This window comes from Macadamia integrifolia, chromosome 3 (assembly GCF_013358625.1).
Source record: "Macadamia integrifolia cultivar HAES 741 chromosome 3, SCU_Mint_v3, whole genome shotgun sequence".
NCBI classification, from domain to species: Eukaryota; Viridiplantae; Streptophyta; class Magnoliopsida; order Proteales; family Proteaceae; genus Macadamia; species Macadamia integrifolia.
The window spans coordinates 4,592,564-4,612,526 of NC_056559.1; the positions used below are offsets into that span (position 1 = coordinate 4,592,564).

Genomic DNA, 19,963 nt, shown 5'->3' on the forward strand with positions numbered 1-19,963 from the left:
CCCCCCCCCCCAAAAAAAAAAAAAAAATTGAGTTTCGGCTTTTGGTATGCCTTTCTGATGTAACTTCCATATTTCTTCTGTCAGGGGTTCATTATGAATTTGCAGCCATCTGAAGCTGAAGCAGGTTTTGACATTCGGGTCCCACCGACTGCTGATGAGAAATTGTTGGAGAAACGGATTGAAGAGGAATGGGCACCTTCTTCACGGAACATGACATTTGAGGTGTGGAAGAACTTGGAAGATTTTCCTAATATTTGGGAACAAATCTAGAAATGTGGAAGGAAGCATTTAATTTATTAATTCCATTGCCATTAAGCATTGGAGCTGTTGCCAATACTTTATGTGAACAAGATCAGTAGAAAGGAAGAGACTAAAAGCAAATTACTACTTCGACTGCCACTATTTTTCTTCTCATTTACTACTTTGATCACTGCTAATATTTTTATTGTAATCCCTCATCTCTGTGTGCATGAATGTTTGTCATGGCTGTCAAATATCCATAGTGAAAGCAGAAGCATCAGAATTTTTAGGTTTTGAATATCCATAGTGAAAGCAGAAGCATCAGAATTTTTAGGTTTTGTGTTTTGGGAATGCATTTTTTTCTATTCTAACCACGTTTTCTTGGGGCAGTTTAAAAGCAAGGCTTCCACTCTAGATGACTTTGGGAAGCCAGTCCTCACTGCTACAGATGGCTCTAATCCATGGTGGGCACTTTTAGAAGGGGCAGTAAAGAAAGCTAATGGCAAACTTGGCAAACCAGAACTTTATCCAGCCTCAACAGATGCTCGATACTACAGGAAAGGAGGATTGCCAGCAATTGGCTTCTCTCCCATAGCGAACACTCCTATTCTGCTCCATGACCATAATGAGGTAAAATGTCAAATTTTCTCTCTATGCTTCCTGTCGCTTTTTGGGTTTTTCCATGTACCCGTATACTTGCTGTGTGTGTGTTCATTTGCATTTTTTTATGTAGATATAACTGCACAGGAAATTCCATTAAACGTAGAAATGAGTACATCCCATTTTCTTTTGGGTGTAAGATCTGCATTTACAAATATAATAATGTCGGGCACCAAATGCTGCATATTTTGTTTTGTTGTTTTTTTTTTTTTTTAAATAATAACGGTGCATATTTTGTTCTTAACCTGTTTGGTTGGATTTCCATATAATGCAATTCTTCAAAATTTGGCAATTTTTCCTGTTCTGCTGAGTCTAAGATGTTTTAGGGTTAATTTCCTTGTGAACTTTTTGAGGTCTTGAACCATTCTCCTGTGAGCAGTTTTTTCATCAGAGGATGACAATCGGCAATTACTGAGGCCCAGCTTACTTCATGATCTAACCAGGAAAAGCTGTCAAAATTTAGGATCAGCCCTTGATTGGTTGTATTGGATCATTTTCCATTGCGCATGTCTTCTTGCTGGATTGGAAGAGGAGGATGTGTTATAGGACTTTTTGTTTATATTGACAGCGGACAGTTTCCTGGTCTAACATTTGGGCCATGTCTGGCACCGGGGCACAGCTTGGGGGGGGGGGGGGGGTTCCTACTTAGCAGAAGCAATCTGCAATGTTTGTGCTTATTCTCTCCATTTTCTAGGGTGCACTTCGTGGAAAGCATGCAGCAAATGCATCTCAATTCATGATAACTGAGGAACCCGCCTGCCTGCAAGTCTGGCCATTAGGGCCTTAGGCTGGAATATACCCAGGGAAGATCAGACCTGAAATTGAACGGGGTTGGATATAGCAAACCATAACCCTGAAGATCTTTTTCCTAGGTATATTTCAGGGCAAGTGTTAAAAGTAAAAGAGCAAGGCCCAATCTTCTTTCACTTACATGTTTTTACTTTGCAGCCTTTATTTTTTTCCCAGGAACATTCAAACTCCCCAATTGGTACAAAGACTCTCTGTTCATTATTTTGCAGCCTTCATTTTCTTTTTCTTAGGACATTCATACTCTTAACATTGATCACTAAGATGAAACAACAACCAGAGTTGCAAGTTCTGTCTTATTGCTTACTGGTTACTTTGTTTTTATTTGTTTATTTTTGTGATAATCCTATAAGTAATTTATGATAACCAATTATTGTTGTCTTTAACTACTTTTTGTATGGTGTTGCAGTGTCTAAATCAAGCGGAGTACCTGAAAGGAATTGAAATATACGAGTCAATAATCGAAGCATACGCATCTTACACTGAGCACACAAGGAATGCTGCTTCCAGAGACGAGTTGTAAGAGAGCAAATATGGCCCATGTCCTGTCGTGACTGCACATGTTTTAGCTTCATTTTAGTGTAGCAGGGATAAGGGATGTTCCCCACTTTGGAATTGTAACAGAGAGAGATGCATAAATGGAGATCACAATCTCCTATGCCCACTGTACTGATTTGAAATATAAGATGTATTCCACTGGTTGAACATTGTTCTGATTCAGGTATTATCATCACTTGAGGGTATGTTCTGATGGCCAATGAGGCACATTGTAATTTAATCCTTAATAACATTTGCCAACAATTGCACTGGTAGGTGCCATCTCATTGATCTTCAAAGCCTCACTGCCTATGGGTTTGGCTTCAGTGCAAAAGCCTGAAAGAATGTCATCTTTTTAAGTTGCTCTTAACCATCTAATTAATATGATTCTTGTGGACAATCATTAACACTGAATCTGATGTACCCAAATAATTGGATGATGGACCTTTGCATCTGGATCTGGATCTTCTCAAATGATTCTCCCTCCAATTAGACACATGCAAGTAGGTCAACATTTGGGGCACGTAATCCTAAGCGTATCTGTATCTAGTTGGAGGGAGAGTTGTTAGAGAGGATTCCAATCCATTGCATCTTCCCCCAATTTTTTATTTGTAGATGCTACAGCTGATGGGTAAGTGGGTAAGTTGGTAAGTTGGGGTTGCAGGAAGACCGACAAATAGAAAAGAAACTAGAAAGGATCAAATTCTAAAGATCACAGAATGGAATGAGGAGAACCTGTTTATGCCAAGGTTTAACGATCCAGGATTGGAAGTGGGATCAGCTTTGTCAATTCCTGTTCAAATCAAATCGGAATCAGATTAAAATCGGTTGGAATCAGAAAGAATAAACACAGATTTCACAGATATGTGAATATTTTTCAAGTTTTTGATTCAAAAGACTTGTAGATCTTTTTAAAATAGGTAAGTTCTATTGCTTATAGGAATAAACGGAATCATCCAATCCAGGCTTTCCAGTTTCCACAGGTACAGTGCCAAGGGTTTTGGACAAACAACGTTACCTTTACTAATTAAGCTACCCTGAGCACGAATTAGGGTTTGTGTTGATTCACAAATGTTGATGAATTGATCCATCTCTCAGACTATAACGGTCAAATCCACCAAATTTTGCGAAAATAGTGGTGTTTCGGTAATTTATTGGACAAAGCAGAGGTATTTATGTATGAAGTGTTCTCTTACTTCCTCCAATCGATCCGTTTCTCCATCTCCGAAAGGGATTGAAACTGGGTTTCTTCCACTCTCCCTCATCGAGATTCCTCAGTTTCCGATTGAGAAAACCTAGTCGGAGGATATGGTGGATGATGCCGGAAGCAGCTTTGGGGAAATCGATGGTTTCCGGTTATAGTGGTGGATGGTCAGAGGAAAGTTTTTGAAGTGGTGGATTTTAGATAGAGAGACATGTCCCTGAGAATCAAGGCAGTAGTTGACAAGTTCGTGAAGGAGTTGAAAGAAGCTTTAGATGCAGATATCCAAGACCGGATCATGAAGGAGAGGGAGATGCAGAGCTACATCGAGGAAAGGGAGAAAGAGGTCGCCGAGAGAGAGGCTGCTTGGAAGGCCGAGCTTTCTCGTCGAGAGGTAAATACTAAACTTTAGCCTTCTTAACAATTGCTTCAGAGATTCAGGAAACTGTAGTAGTACTTGTTTTGGGTATTCAAGCTGATGTTTTCCTTTGAATTGCTGTTCGTAGTTGATGACACCTTATCAGATTTTCTGTTGTTTCTTGTTACTGGCATCAGATTCGTTTTCCTTTTTTTGGGATTAATCAGAGTGGATTTATTAGGGAAGAAATTAGCACTAAACTTAGAACATCCAATCCAGAGTAGAAGTGAATCCATTCCTGCAACTTTCAACAACCTCTCTAGTGTTCCGTTCTGCTCTAAATTCCAATAGATAGGCAAACCACTCACATGGGGTATTTAGTACTCTTCACTGCTTTCAGTGAAAGTTGAATGGTTCTTATTGAATCCCGGTATTGACCCGGCCATGCAGTTGTGGGGTCAGTATGGGTGCACAAAGCTAATCGGGCCAAAGGCTTGGATTACCGTAGTTGGCAAAAAGAAAAACTAAATCATTTCCTGAGAGAATTGCTTCCATTTTCACTTGGCTCACGTCAACTGGATCTCAAGACCACTTATTTCCTGCTTCAGTGCTGCATTCCATTCCTATTGCTGATGATACCCGTCGTTGGCAGAAAAAAACTAAATCATTTCCTGAGAGAATTGCTTCCATTTTCACTTGGCTCGCGTCAACTGGATCTCAAGACCACTTATTTCCTGCTTTAGTGCTGCATTCCATTCCTATTGCTGATGAAAAACCTCATACACTGTCATGTCTCACCGTTTCTGTTCTAATTATAACTACATGGATAAGGTAATCTGAGCTGCCATCAGTGTTAAAGCTTGAGGGCAGCTTTCAGCCTCTATTGTTCCATAAATCTTGGAAATTCAATGTGTGTTTAGGAATCTACTGTCATTTCAGTGATTGAATTACGAGAACTGCAGTGTTGGACTTGTAGAAGTGAATCAGGTCCAGTTGTTTGTCAATCCGCTTGAAAATTTGTGCATGTATCTGAATTTCAAAGAAGGCTTCTCACTGTAATATGACAGATTTGTCATCCAAGTTCTTCCTGTTTTCCTGTGAATTGAAATTTGCTGCTTTAAACAAAGTAGGTGTAACAAAAATAAGGAAATAAGAAATTCAGCCATAATTTTGTTAGGAAAAATCTGTACTGGATTCATGGATAGACTATAGAGGATGTTGTCCCAAACTTCTCATATTGTGAAGTACAATTCATTGGTGCCCCTCACTTTTGACATGCGGGCATTATTGATGAACTTTGAAGTTCTTCTCTTTAAGCCTGCCTTCACGCCATCCTCCAGTCAAGACCCTGAAATCCCTTCTGAGAAAAGTAGTGCAAACTTTGTTCTTTCATTTCTACCTCTAACACTCTCAAGATTGATAGAATTGAAATTCTATCACTAACAAGCTTTGTCATGCAGTTTTGAATAAGTTGAAAATAGGAGATAGAAGAGATTCTAGGCTGATATGTGAACATTGAACCAATTGTTTGACTATTTTACACCCTTTGTAGGTGGTCTAGTCTGTGTGGTTGCTGTTGACTATGATAGATCTCTTCCATCTTTAAGAAAACTATAAAGAAAAAGAAAAAACAATAGCAAAGCCATGGAAGTAGAACACTTCGAGAAAGTGATATAATTACCCTTTTATTTGCCTTTTCAAAGTTAGTTTATTAGCGGTAGCTCTTTCCTTCTTCACTTGCTTTCTTTAGTTAAATTAGCTATGGTTCTTTGTCATAAGTTATCCCATTTAGGTGGGTGAATTTGAGTTCCCTAACAGTTCGGCCTGCTTATTTGACCACTTTCTTGAACTATCTGTGTTCTTAATCAAATTATTATGTTTGTGGTATTGATCCAGACATTAGGCTCTGGCCATACAACTTTACGAGTAGGGGTTTGATATTTGAATGATTAGATCTTGAATAAATGCAACAGGCATCACTGGACGTTTATTTATTAATTGCCAAATTTCTTGTGCCTGTGTTTCATATATGGCAACAATTACTCATTATACTTTCATAGTTATGTTCTTTCTTTTGCTGCCATTACTTTGTGGTAATTGAGCCATGAAATGACTGTATGACCTTTATGGTTGTAGTGCTCATGCTCCTGACTGCACTGAATTAAAATCAGATTTATATAAAAGCTCTTTTGTGGGAAAATTAAATAACAATGCTTAGTTTTTCAAACTCTGTTAGCTTAATATTCATCTCAATACTTTATAACAGGCTAGTAAGGCAGCTATTCATATTGTGGATGTTCTTGTCACATTGTCCAAACTAAAGTCGACGTGGAGAGTAAAAAATATTGATCGACTTCTGATTTTTCTTAAGATGTTTGTATTGTAAATTAACCTTTTTTAAATTGATAAATCAAGGGCTTTGTGCTGATACTGGTACTGCTTTGACTTTTGCATCTCACTCTAAATCTTATTACAGGCTGAGATTGCCCGACAAGAAAGTAGGCTTAAGATGGAGAGAGAAAACCTTGAGAAAGAGAAGAGTGTCTTAATGGGAACTGCCTCAAATCAGGATAATCAGGATGGAGCTCTGGAAATCACTGTAAGTGGTGAGAAGTATCGATGCCTCAGGTTTGCCAAAGCGAAAAAATGAATGAAGTTTTGCCACAAAGGGCTTAGATCTACCACGACAAAAAAAAAAAGGAGGGGGGCTTAGATAGATCTTTGAGATGTCTTCTATTCTTTAACTGACCATGACCGTTACGCATCTGATTAAGTAATAACTTCTTGTATTTTAAGTGCAGTGATCTGGTCCAAGTTTGTATATAGCTTTTCCTTTCTCCTTTTTTTACTATAAACTGGTGGATACAACTGCCTTCTAATCCATTCAAATGCAGATGTTAAGCAGGATTGGCATTCATTGTGTGTCTTAATTGTAATTCCTTAAAGAGGATCATGCCTCGCGCTCTCTGTACTCAAACATCAAATCAGTGAATGGAAAATATTTTGGGTTTTTTTTTTTTTAAGAAATAGAAAACTATATATTAGATAGATAAAAATTTTTGAACATCCTCCCTAACTGTAGCTACAAGCTTGTCATTTCTAGTATTTTTTTTTTTTTGGGGGTGGGGGGGGGGGTGGGTATGGTCATTTCTAGCATTCGCAACCCACTTATGGGCTGTAAATACAAATTGACTATTGGGTTTCGGATGGGAATGGATTGGCAAATATTTGTTCACATGCTCCAATTTTGGAACTGTAAATATTCTCAAAATATATTTTTTTCATTATTTATTTTGGAATTTTTTTGGGGGGAGTGGTCCCTAAAGTAGACACATGGGGGACGAAATGAACGGAACTCCCACGATATGGAGAATAGCTTATCTGATAATGTTTCTTTGTGCTCTCCCATTGGCCTTGTGTATACGCAAGAATCACACTCCTGTCATAAGAAACATTTTCCCATTTATTTATTCTCCTTCTCACTGAACTTTGGGGTATGATAGAGGTATTCCAACTAGCTATCAATATGTATCTGAAAGTTTTTCTATTTCATTGTTCTTTTGAGATTCATGTTGCATGTCAAAGGTTTTCAGAAAAAATAAAAGGAAGCTCATACATATATTTATAACAAACTAATTTCTTCAATGGGAAAATTATGTATACCCTGTGATAGTCCATGTCTTCTCACACATTTTTTTTCTTTGATTTTTTCTCAACATTTTTTCTCCTCCCTTACTCGTAGGGGTTCACTTGTTTATATGCCGCACTTATAAGCCACATGGAGTGGGCTTAAAATTTTGATGAGAAGTAGGTCTGACTCTTTCTTGCTTATGTGCCAACTTTATAATTGAACAAACTCAACCTAGTGTAAATATAAAGCAAATATAAATGGCATATATATATATATATACAAATTTAGTAAAATTCTAGATCATAGAAATTGTGATGTATAATGTTGGCCATATAATTGAAGGGAAAGTGTTTCTTATGGGGGAGTGCGGTTCTTACTCTTACATGAGAGTCAATAGGAATACACGATGAAACATCAACAAAGATTGTAAGGGCTAATAAGAGTACATGTGGAAGTATCAATAGAGACGCCATTTTCCATTTCATAGGATATTCTTAACTAAGAAGTCTTTCTTGCAACATTAAGTTGAGATTATTCTCAAGATCTCTCTTAGTTTAGGAGATTGCCGAGACAGACTTTGTTGGGGTCCACACCCTAAGGGGCTCTTCTTTGTTAAGTTGGCTTACAAGTTTGGTGCATCTTTTAACCCAATTACCTACACCTCTAGCTCTAGAATCAATATGGTTCTCACACGGCTATGTGGAAAGTCCTGTGGAGCTCAAAGGTACCATACAAAATTCAGAGCTTCATCTAGAAGGCTTGTATCAATGCAATTGGTGAGCATGCCAACCTCATGCTTATAAATGTTGTGCTCTCATTTTGTGCCCATGTGGGATTGATAGCGAGACTGTGGTGCATGCCATCATTAACGCCCTGCGCTCAGCAAGCATGGTTTGCTTCTTATCATTTCTTGTGGACTCTGATTCACCTTATCTAGTCTTTTCTAGTTTGGATTCTCTCCTAGGAAGGCGTCCAGGCATAACTAGAAGAGAACAAAATGAATGCTTCACAACTCACATGGTAATCTTGTGAAAGCTTTAGCAACGTAGGAATGCAATGACTTTTAAGAAGATGGTCTCTACTTTCCACCATTGGATAGAAATGGTGAATAGGTATGTTGAGATTACTATTAGGTTGTGGGGGTGAAGTAATAATTAAATGGGTAAAAGAATACTACCTCCTAACATACTGGGGCCATATCCTAGTTCCACTTCCCCATGTATGTGGCATATGGTACATTAGGAGGTAGCATTCTTTAATCCTAATAAACCAACGTAATTATAATATCTTGGCCATAAGAGATGATCACAGTTTCCTTCACTGTTGATGGAAAAAAATTAAAATTTTCATGAAAATAAAATTCTTAATAAAATATTGTGAAGAAGTTTATCAAAATAATTATTTCATTGGGATGATCTTAAAATCACATTGAAAGCTAATATTTTTGAAGACCTAATGACCTATACATTATGATTAAATCTTTCTAAAAAATATACTGCAATGAAAAAATATCGACAAAAAAAAAAAAGTAAAGTCAAAAACAGAATGAGCATGAGAGCATGGCACGAACACCCTTCCATTTACAATTCATAGATTTCTCAAAAGCCACTCAGTCACTTACCAATAAATAGGCTTGGTTTTCTTTATATTAACAGAAATACCATGTCACTTGACTAACACTACCAATTGATCAAGTTGAATATATTTTGACAAAAAAAAAAAAAAGATTAGGAGGTCTTCCTATCAAATGTAAGTTTAATCAAGTTATTACTATTTTAGTAAAAATATAATATTTATTAATAATGGGAAAAAACATTAAACTAGACCATTCAAATGAGGGTTGGAAAATCGGTTGGGATTAGATTGGCCGCTACTGATTCATGTGATTCACCCGATCTGATTTTGATTTCTCAAACTATGCCCAAGTTAGCTTTTGCTCTTGGGTGGGTCAAATAGAGTTTGGTATACTTGTAAAATTAAGATTAGTTGGCTTAATACCAGAAACAATGAGGATGATGAGTTCTAGAAGGTTGGTAAGCCGGTTTAAGAACTACCAATTAAACAACTGATGGATCAATTTATTAGCATCAATGTTTACTTAATGGGTGAGAAACAGTCTCTTCGTGAAGTGGCGTAAGTTTAGGTGCATTATGATCCTTCCTAAACCATGTAGTGGCGGGAGCCTCACGCATTGGATATGCCTTTTAATGTTTAATTAATGGACGATCAATTAGATTGATTGAGATGGTTAAACCAATTGGAATGCATTGATGCTTCTTAACTTTTAATTTCTCTTTTTCTTTTGTAAAACAAAGATTATCTTTTCCCCTCTCTCTATCTCATAACCAAAATTCGGGAATTTGTAGAACTCTTCCTAATGAAACCACTGACTAATTTGGGAACTCTTTTCTCTCGTAATGGCAAAGATTTCTTCTTCTTGACTTCAAGTGTAAGGGGGAAGCAAACTAATTTAGGAACTCTTTTCTCTCTCTCTATTATATTGGTGAAGGAAAACTTGGGTTTTTTTTTTTTTTTTTTTTTTTTTTTCTAGTTTCTAGTTTCTTTGTCTAGAAACAGTATAAATGATTTTTATCATTTATGTGCTAGGAAACGATTTTTGGAATTACAAAAAGGTGTTTGATTTTTCTGTTTCTCAAAATGTTTTCAACAGTGTAGTCGAGGTCAAGACATGAGTGAATGTACGACGTTATAAGAATGCAACTTACGAATGAAGGCATGACGTTAGAGTTTTAGGTATGCTTCATGGAGATGAGCTTCAGAAGGATGAAGGCAACCCAAAACTGTGAGCTTCGCACAACCAAGTTGGAATCTCGGCATCTGGATAGGGAGAAGTTTTAACAATGGATTGGGGTTTGTGTTGTAAGATTTCCAATTAAATGGGCTGGCATAATTCAAGGTTTGTTTCCAAAAATCGATTTAGTGATGTTGACTACAGATGGAGTAAGCAGAAAGGATCTAATAATAGTAAGTGATCTCTATGGAGATATTGGATTTTATTAGCACATCTTAATGATATGAAATATATATATTACTATGTGTGGACCTAAGGTATTGTTTATTTAATGGGGAGGAAACCCTAATTTTCTTGCAGAGTTAGTCTCTACCCTCACCCCTATTTATAGTTATCACTGACCCATCAAGTGAGGCTAATGACTTAAAGCAAAAGAGAAAGATGGTAGATCTAACCAACATTAATCATGTTGTATAAGGAGCATACGAGAAGACGTTGATGAGTTATTATTCTTCAACCATGGATTCAGGTACGCTTAAGATCTGACTCTATATATTCGTTATTGCATGCTTATTTAATCTCCATGCGATTACATAGATTTTCTATCATGGGTAGATCGAGTGAAGTTTTGGGTTTTTCATAAATTTTGTCATTCCCACTTGTTTCTAGAAACAGTTCCATTCATGTTTTCAGACACAAAAATAAGCATAAATTTTTATTTCTGTTTCAAAAAACAAATGAAATAAAACAGAAAAATAAAATGATTTTTGGGGTGTTTTTCCGTTTCTGAGCACAGGAAAACGAAAAACCGTTTCTAGAAGAAAAAATCAAATGGGCCCGAGTTTCTCAATTGGAGTTTCTCTACACCTTAAGTGTAAAGGGTATCACCACATCCAACGTGGACGTAAACTATAATGAAAATCCTTTTTCACTTCTCATTGCATAATACATTAGATCCAAAATCTAGTTCGAGGATACATTAAAACATCATCTTATTCATTTCCTTTCTCCTCTGGGGAGGGGTATTTCGGTAATTTCGTTATAGATCCATGACTAAATCTTACATTCTCACTCATCTGACCTCTCTACTCGGTATGCTGTGATAATAGGTGGCAAGTGGCAACTGGCAACTGGCAATTGGCAATCACCCATTAACCACTCCCCATTGTGTGTAGTGGATGACCATAACAATGAACAAACTACCTCTCTTCTTTTTTCCTCCATTTAGTGTTGCTTGATTGGCACTTCCGTTATTTTCTAATGGTTACAAGGGTCAATTGAGATCTTCCCAAATATGCCCGCTCAAGGAATGAAAGGAAACCCTTTCAAACTTAAAATTAAGAAATCCAAACCCACTCCTCCCCCTTCTCCCTATTGTTAACCTTTCTTTCATCTCTGATCTCTGTTCTCCTGCACCCAAACCTTCCTTGCAAGCTTTTTGAGTTTTGGGTTCCTGAAGAAGAATCCTGAAATGGAAGAGTCGCTTCGGAAGTTGGCGCTGTGGTATACAAGGACGTTCAAGCCCATCATGACTCACGACGAGCTAGAACCCATCATGGCAACTCTCGGTTTCATTGGTCTCCCTGTATCGCCGCTATCGTCGTCTTCTTCTTGTTCTCCGGCTAACGCGGGCGGCGGTGCTTGGAAAGAATACGTGTTTTCCGCAGCCGGAGGGTGTCGGAATCGGTCGCCTACGGAGGCGTTGCCGCGACCGAGACTTCCGTACCCGAGGATCGACGGGCTTCACACCTGTACGTATCGAGCTTTCGTCGACGCTGTCGCCTTTTACCTCGGAAAGAGTGATATCTCCGATCTCTTCCACGTTAGGTCCGTATTTCTTTCCTCCTCTTGGGTTCTTAGGCTTCTTGATTCGATTCTTCGTTCTTTTTCTCCGTTCATTTGATTTATTGATTAAAAATCTCTCTGTTTTGACTGTTTTGACAGTTTCTCATTTGTGAATTTTTAGAAATTTTTGTTTATACTTTTCATTAACGCGTGTGCCGCTGGAAACGAAATTCTGATTTCAACTTCAAATAAGAAGAACACCTAAAAAAAGGGACCAAAATTAGTGCTACTCTTCTTCTTCTGCTCCTTCTTTCTCGCGGGTTTTTTTTTTCTCTTCTGTGGATGGTCCGTCAGGTCAGGTTCGCTTATGTACGAAAAGCCTCAATCTCTTGGATTGGAATCTTTAGGGATTTTAATCTGTATGATAACAGAACCTGTCGGCACGCCTCGTAATCACTCGTGCTTTCTGTATCGTTTTCTCTTTGTTTTCTTGTTTCGGTGGAGATTGTGATTTGTGAATATACCGGTACCGGATCAGAGTATGGTACAGATTAGGGTTAAATTGTCAAAACGGGTATTTTATCGGTATCTTTGAGGGCAGACCGATACGAGGGAGGAGATCCCCAGCCAGGAGAGAGTAGCCGATTCCTGGGGCAAGACCTGGACCGTAGCTGTACCATAGCAAATCCAGCCTTACTAAGGGGCTGGAGATCCTGGCCCACTGGATTCCCATGTTTCCGATTTGGAATGTGGGCCTCCTTTAGAGTGGAGAGTTTCGTTCGTTGACCGAAAGCAAAGAGAAAGAGCTTAGCACTCTACTAGTTGGCACGCAATAAAGACTATAACCGCGTGCATAGCTGTCTCCTTCTTTCATCCTCCTTGGGTTAATAATGCCTTTCGGCTCTTAGGATGAGTTTTATAGTTATTCAGTTCCAAAAGTTGTGTTAAAAAATAAATTTTCAGTTTTTTATCTAAATGTCGTTTTAAAACAAAAAAATAAAATAGTGTTTGATTAATCTGTTTCAGGAACAATTCCTCCAGTTATTCACTTTTTTTTGTATTTGAAACTAAACCGAAATAACAGAACGGTTTCTTCGTTTCATCATTTTGAGTTTTTAACATTTTTTTCCTTATCATTAAAAAAAAAAAAACTGAAAAATACCAAGTTGACACCAAACGTTTTATTCCGTTTTTTGTTCTCATAGAACAGAAAAACGTTTCTGAATGACTACCAAACGCAGTCTTATAGCTTGGAATTTTTCTTATTTCTTATTTCTTATTTCTTATTTCTTAATTATTTTATTTTATTTTTTTGGAATTTTTAAGTTTGGCTGTGTTCTCTTATATACCAACCAGTAAATCCTTATGTCCACTTTTTACACATTAGTATAAGGAATTTACGAAATTGCTATTGGATCTTTTATTCTGTCACACTTCTCCATCATAGTTCCTCCCTAAGGCACCCATTTCCCTCTCCTTTTACCATGGTTCTAAGTATCAGTATCGGATCTACTGTATCAGCTTTATCAGCTTATATCAATACCCGATTGATTTGGATCAGTTATCAGTATTGATTTAGGGGTAAAATTGTAAAAAAATGTACTTTTTGTGAGAAGCAAGGGCAAAACTGACCGCTATGAACTAATCCAGATTGGTATTGGCTGAGACTGAAACTGGTACCCATACCGAGAACGAAGTCCTTGCCTCTTACTCAGTCACTCTCTAGTAGCTGTAGTGATCTTTTCTCCATTACTCATTAATATCTGATTGTGGTTCTAATCTGATTCAAGTTCAGATGATAATTTTCTGGTTTCTCATCAATCAGTGATTGGCAATCTTTTGAACTTTAGGCATAAGAAAGCTTCACTGGTTTTTTCCCCTTCTTGTGTTTGTGTGTGCTGGAATACAAGATTGATATATATACACACAAACCAGCTTAATATTTCTAAGTCTCTCCATGTAAATTTAATTAAAAATTTATGAGAAATTTTCTTGATGGAAATTTCTTTATGTTCTTACTTCCTGACTTCTAAGTTCAAACAATGTATTCTCATATCTCATATAAAATTAATCATTCTATGAGTTCGTAAACATTATATATAGGTCTAGCTTAGGATATCTAATGAAGCAATCAGCTTATTGTACTGTTCATAGTCCTTCACAAGTGCAGATGCTTTGTGGATAAGGTAAAAAATTATTTTCTTTTTTTTTCCTTTTTTTTTGTGTGTGTGGGGGGGGGGGGGGAGTGGTGGACCTTGATCATTCTCTGCATCAAGAAGGCAAAAAATGAAAAGAAGGGTCGATAAATGGTATCATTAAAGATCACTCTACCAACTGATTTGGTTTAGAGGTGCAGGTATAGCCTAAGATCAATCCACCACGAACTCTGATTTTTACACATAGTAAGGACCCCGTTGGACCCTTTGCAATCTCGGCTCTCTTTATCTATGGAACCAAATTTATAGTTCCACACCTTATTGTTGCATTCACATTGTTGTTGTGTGTGTTTTATTTCAGACTTGCACAATAGCTTCCCTTCTACTACAATATCCTCAAGGTTGCAGACCCTCGCAATTCCAATGTTGAGGGGCATATGGAGTTGTTTGTTTACCTAGTGAGCAACTAAGCGTCATAGTGTTATTGAATTACTCTTTTGATTTCTTCCAGAGGTATGCCTCTTCATCGAGTTTATGATCGGCCTTTTGATAAAAAGTTCCGTCGCTTGGAAGAGGAAGAAGGGATCTATGTCTTCAGAGAAGGCACATTGGACCAGGCAACATTTATGCTCTATAATAGCAATAACAGTAACAGCAGTAGCAACAACACCAACAACAACAACAGCAGCAACAGTAACATCATCATCGCTATTAGGACGAGTAATCCCGCCATAAGCAACCTTGTTCCATTGAAAGATATCATTGTGTGGTCTTCCCCATACTCTTTACCCAAGCATTTTTGAAACTCTGCAACTTTATAAAGTTTTGATAGTTAAAATGAGAGTGGACCCAAAGATCTTTTGTTATGCCATGTGCATTGCTCAATGATACATAGGTTATACTCGACGCAAATAGCTTGATCGTTTAGTATATATATATGATTGGTTTAAGCATGAATTTGCTAAATCATTGGCCCGTAAAGTGCACATACCTTTCTTGTTTCTCCTTCTTGAGTGGTTTCAAAGCAGCCAAGGAAGAACCAGGTGCAGCTTCGTAAGGTAACTGGATATTTTGGGCATGAACCAGGATTGCTTCTAATTTTCTTTAAATATAATCCATTTTTTTTTTCTCTTTTGGTTTTACTTTTCTCGTCTAATTGGTAAACATCTCATCCCACAGCCTCTTGAGATCTTCTTTACAGTAAGCTTCCATTAGAGAACATCATAAACTTTGAGCCCTAGGAGCCACCCCTAGCTTTCTCTTCTTCGAAACCTTCCCAGTTCCCCCTGGTTCCCCTGTGGATCGAAAAGCTTCATCTACAATCCTATATTCTTATATTTCCTCCAATACCTTGAAAGCCTCCGAATCTCTGGTATCTTAAGACACCCTGCAAAGCCCATCAACTGCTAAAAACACTATAATCCACCTGTTCATTTCCCAAATGCCACACTTAAATCTCATCTAACGAACCCAATGTCTTGTCCAATTCTGCAGTTCTACAAAACCTCCCAATAAACACACCAAATCCCAGAGTACTCTTAAGGGATACCTCTATGACCCATTTTATCAAACACCTCTTCTGCAAGGGCCGAAAGGAGCGACTTTCTGAAGACTAAAACATTCTATAACAATAATACGGATCTGGGTCACGTGTTTTTAGTTATCAGCCTCGGATCCGCCGATTTGTATCAATATCGCCGTGACTGATACCCCATTTTATTAAAAAAACAATATTTTTGATCCGATATTAGCTTGATACGATCGGCATGTAACTGAATCCAATTCTTGGTCTGGGTCTATGGTAGGACCCACCCAGCCCATTGATGCTTATTGGATTTGATTTGATGTTGTTTATTGTAAAGAAATGGGATCTTAAAAGTCTACTAAGATAATTCAACTTGAGTAGAATCTCGCGCCGTTACACGACTTTCGAGATAACGAAGTAGAAGAGCTTTGAGAAATGAGAAACTGAGATTTCAACTTCAGTAAAAGCAGTTTTGCTTGCTTTCTTACTCCAAACTCCAAAGCACTAAACGTCTTTCAATTTTCATTTCTGTTTTTGACCCTCTGCTAAGTCGATACGGATTCCGGAGCCTTTGCCAGTTTAGCGACTTTGGCCTTGGTTGCAGAGCCTTGCAACGGTTTGGGAGTTGCTAGTACTTCCGTTTCACTTCTACATCTACCACTGAGAATAAACATTGGTCCTGCACAAAAATCATCGGAGAAGTGGCTGTGAGTAACAGTGAGCATTCAACAAGTGGGTATATGTCTATACGAACAAGAAAAACAGGGAGAAAAAATAAGGTTTGACTAATTAGGAGATAGATCAACCTCTTGACTTGACAGACAAGCTTGACATCTTTCTCTTTAAAAGAAAATTTAGGTAATTATCTTTCTACTTATCTTCTTTTACTTCACTAATAAATAAGCCCCTAACAGGTAGCCGTTACAACTCATCTTCTAACTTACTCAACACTTAACACCTAAGACATCTATTACAATCCACACCCACGGATCCACTCTCCACTATTTATCCCACATCCTCCCATTAACTAATAATTTCCTTTACATAACTTAATATTAAAAATTTAAATTAATTGAAAAAACTAACACGTAACAATGTCAGGGTCATCCCGATCATGAGATCCTCATTGTCATTCATGACTAGTTAAGGGTGTCAAATTGAATTCAATTCTAGACGGAATACCTTGAACCGAATCAAACAGATTATAATATGGTTACATCTTAGATTTGAAATGAGTGTTTATAATTTGGTTTGTTTCGGATTTGGATTTATGTTAAGAACCAGTGGATGGAATACCTTGAACCGAATCAAACAGATTATAATATGGTTACATTTTAGATTTGAAATGAGTGTTTATAATTTGGTTCGATTCGGATCTGGATTTATGTCAAGAACTAGTGGGTTTTAATCAAAATTGAATCAAATAACTTGATGTAACTTTTTCCTCTTTTTAAAAACTAAACACGTGACATATCTAAAATAGAACCCTGATATAATTAATCACTTAAATTGTCTTATACAATTATAGTTATAGTCTAAGTTTAAAACCCTCTTTTATTGGGGAAGATCAACAACCTAGTGAATGAGCATTTGTATTTTATCTTATGCATAGTATTGCATAGCTGAATTTAAAACCGGATACTGGAACCAAATAAGAACCGAATACAAAACCCGAATAGGAACCAGAACTATACCAGAACCAGACAGGTTCACTACGAGTATTGATTTTCAAAACCGAGATGGACCCGGTCTGATTCTGGATCACACTAACACTCCTTAGATTCAAAACCGAAACCAAACCGAATACTTGGTTTCAGACCGATTGACACCCTTACTGTCAGTCGTAGAGGATTTGAGTCCAATCCACAAAAATCCAAGAGGGATTCTGATTCTCTCCACTTTCCTGTTTTGTGTTTTGCTGGTCCCTCTCTTGCCACCCCTGGTTGGAGAGGATCTAAATCCGACTAAGGGTGTCAAATAGGATTCAGATCCTCTCCAACACTGAGGTGTATATAGTGTACATGTGATAGGAGTATTTGGACACGCATCTCATTACTTGGGCATACATCCCAAGGAGCTCTTAGCATGGGATTTTTTCCTATGTGGGAGAGAATCCAGTTACGTCAAGAATTCGATTTGATTTGATTTTGATCAGTTTTTTTATACATTGGTTTGATTCAATTTTGGACTAATGAGTAGTAATACACCTCATATAGAACCTTCTAGGACCTAAAAGGGCATATGAGTTGTTGTACTTGTGCCACAGGAATACTGATGTGTAGCCAATCAATAGAAAGAAAAGGCATCCTCCTTGAAAACTTTACAAAAGTGGTACATAAGACACTATCCAAAAAATACCAAACTTGCTCTATGGTATATTAATTTCTTGAAAGGATCAAATTCTCACTCTTGTCATTGTTGAACTCTCTTTTTCCTTTTCATTCTTTTCCTCTCCCACAAGGGAACCATCACCTTGTTGGGCCTTTGATTCCTTATCAGATGATCACAACCATCCAATTCACATAAATTTCCATGTCCCTTGGATCACAATGAATGGAAGGTTCAGATCAGTATTTCATCTTTAATTTTTCTATTTGATTTTGAATCTATGTGACTCTCTGTGTTACTTAATCTTGAAGAACTCAGCCAAATCCCATAAAAGGTAAGTTGGACCAGTCAAAGCCCATCATTCTATTACTTGATACTCACATTGCTTTCCTCAGAATGGGAGCCTTGAAGCTTGAGCTCATAACCCGTCTTGTTTTCATGGTTCTGTACTTATTTCCCTTTGAAAAAGCAACAAAGATGAAGAGATTCCTAAAATCCAGATCTCTAGTAACAGACCCACTTAAGTGTTTATTCCATGTTTTTAATTCTCTTTGTCCCCCTCTCCTATATATGTCAGCATTCCCCCTTTGATCATTCCAATTGCCTCAAATCATTGTCTCTGCATCTCTTTATTGCTGTCTTCATTACAATCTCCAAGCCACTCAATCAATCTTTTTTCCAATATAGGTTCCTTCATGGAGGTAAGTTTGTTCTTCTCTTTCACCTTGTTTTAATTTCATGGATATGCTTACCATAAGAGCTAATAAATGGGTATCCATGGTTGTATTTTCTTCTTTGTTTCTCAAGAGAATTCAAGAATAGTCATGGCTGGAACATTTGGAAACAATTTACATCCATGGATATTGGGTATCCTTTTTCTCTTGAAGTTTTTCTTATGAGAATGAAAAATATGCAGACTGTGGAATTGAAGGTGGAGATGGTAGGAATACATGAAAAGAGACTAAGGAAGTGTCTATCCAAAGTAAAGGGTATGCTTCTTTCTTTCTTGCTTGCTTGAACACCACTAGTTATTTTACTCAAGACTCTGGCAGAACCAATATGGGTCTCACTTCTTACCAGGGAAAAGAGAAAGAATGAGAGAGAGAGAGAGAGAGAGAGAGAGAGAGAGAGAGAGAGAATGACAATGCCACATAGAATCTTCTCCCCTTGACAGTTGTAAGATTTTTTGGTAGAAGAGTTTTAAGTTCATCTGCAACATCAAGGGGATCGATCCATTGGTGATTGGTAGTGGGTAAAGCGTCTCATGAAATGTCTTATCTGGGTTTGAATTTCATAATGGGTAAAGCGCCTCATGAAATGTTTTATCTGGCTTTGAATCAATCCTCTTGACAACACCCAGCTTGCTTTTGCCTTTCGCTCCCACCCATCCTCTTCAGGGTGAAATCAGCTTGTGGGGTTTGAAGGAGTTATTCCCACTCCAAAGATGTGTTTGTTATTAAAAATAAATAAATAGATAATGTGCAATGCAAAAATATTTTGAAGGGATTTTTTTTTTTCTTTTTTGGTTAAGGAAATGAATTTGTTAGTGACATTTATGTTTGAAGCAGGGATTGAGAAGGTGGAAGTGGATGTAAGCAGTCAAAAAGTGATGGTCACAGGGTACACTCATCGGAACAAAGTCCTAAAGGCATTGAGAAGAGGTGGTTTGAAAGCCGAGTTTTGGTCTGCACAAAATGAACTTCTCAATGCTTATGCCAGTGCCACCTACGGGAGCCTTAGAATTAACAATTTTAATCTCTTCTAAGTCCCCCCCCCCCCCTTTTTTTTTTCTGTTTTTGGTTCATGATACGTGAGGTTTGTGTTTTCAATTTTTCTTTCATTTTCTACCCTACAAAGGAATAGTCAGTTTTTTTTTTTGTTAGAGAGAATGAAATCTATAGGCCAAGTATTTCATTTAGGTTTTATTTTGTTTCATTGTAAAATTACAGTCACTTCCATGAAATTTTTATTTTTATTTTTATT

General features: G+C 37.4%; 4 protein-coding genes across 8 annotated transcripts in view; all 4 read left to right on the top strand.

The window, feature by feature from the left end:
* The window catches only part of LOC122073974 (aminoacylase-1A-like), a 10,761-nt gene extending 8,232 nt beyond the window's left edge, over positions 1 to 2,529 (top strand). For all 4 annotated transcript variants that reach the window (XM_042638727.1, XM_042638726.1, XM_042638725.1 and 1 more), the window contains 3 exons: positions 85 to 222; positions 631 to 870; positions 2,117 to 2,529. In XM_042638727.1, the coding sequence (XP_042494661.1) occupies positions 85 to 222; positions 631 to 870; positions 2,117 to 2,230 (492 nt within the window). In that variant the 3' untranslated portion in view covers positions 2,231 to 2,529. The remainder of the gene's footprint in view (positions 1 to 84; positions 223 to 630; positions 871 to 2,116) is intronic.
* A 469-nt stretch (positions 2,530 to 2,998) lies between these two features.
* Positions 2,999 to 6,720, top strand: LOC122073355. Its single transcript, XM_042637931.1, has 2 exons — positions 2,999 to 3,839; positions 6,280 to 6,720. Exons 1-2 carry the CDS (start codon positions 3,660 to 3,662, stop codon positions 6,451 to 6,453), a joined length of 354 nt encoding a protein of 117 aa, XP_042493865.1. The 5' UTR covers positions 2,999 to 3,659; the 3' UTR covers positions 6,454 to 6,720.
* Positions 6,721 to 11,365: 4,645 nt separating this feature from the next.
* LOC122073532 lies at positions 11,366 to 15,080 on the top strand. The gene is made up of 2 exons (XM_042638124.1): positions 11,366 to 12,013; positions 14,639 to 15,080. The coding sequence occupies exons 1-2, from the start codon at positions 11,658 to 11,660 to the stop codon at positions 14,928 to 14,930; spliced, it is 648 nt and encodes a 215-aa protein (XP_042494058.1). The 5' UTR covers positions 11,366 to 11,657; the 3' UTR covers positions 14,931 to 15,080.
* A 3,453-nt stretch (positions 15,081 to 18,533) lies between these two features.
* Positions 18,534 to 19,898, top strand: LOC122072681 (heavy metal-associated isoprenylated plant protein 28-like). Of its 2 annotated transcripts, none has more exons than XM_042637067.1 (3): positions 18,534 to 18,681; positions 18,897 to 18,969; positions 19,549 to 19,898. In XM_042637067.1, exons 1-3 carry the CDS (start codon positions 18,676 to 18,678, stop codon positions 19,743 to 19,745), a joined length of 276 nt encoding a protein of 91 aa, XP_042493001.1. In that variant the 5' UTR covers positions 18,534 to 18,675; the 3' UTR covers positions 19,746 to 19,898. The 2 variants fall into 2 exon arrangements, with proteins under 2 accessions (XP_042493001.1, XP_042493000.1); XM_042637066.1 differs by having other exon boundaries at positions 18,538 to 18,681; positions 18,788 to 18,969.
* Positions 19,899 to 19,963: the final 65 nt, after the last annotated feature.

Bases quoted from the DNA above. Each gene is read 5' to 3' on its own strand.
- LOC122073355 (XM_042637931.1), top strand. From the start codon at position 3,660: ATGTCCCTGAGAATCAAGGCAGTAGTTGACAAGTTCGTGAAGGAGTTG. The intron at 3,840-6,279 runs GTAAATACTAAA...ATCTTATTACAG, and splicing joins CCGAGCTTTCTCGTCGAGAG to GCTGAGATTGCCCGACAAGA.
- LOC122073532 (XM_042638124.1), top strand. From the start codon at position 11,658: ATGGAAGAGTCGCTTCGGAAGTTGGCGCTGTGGTATACAAGGACGTTC. The intron at 12,014-14,638 runs GTCCGTATTTCT...GATTTCTTCCAG, and splicing joins TCCGATCTCTTCCACGTTAG to AGGTATGCCTCTTCATCGAG.
- LOC122072681 (XM_042637066.1), top strand. From the start codon at position 18,837: ATGGATATTGGGTATCCTTTTTCTCTTGAAGTTTTTCTTATGAGAATG. The intron at 18,970-19,548 runs GTATGCTTCTTT...TGTTTGAAGCAG, and splicing joins GTGTCTATCCAAAGTAAAGG to GGATTGAGAAGGTGGAAGTG.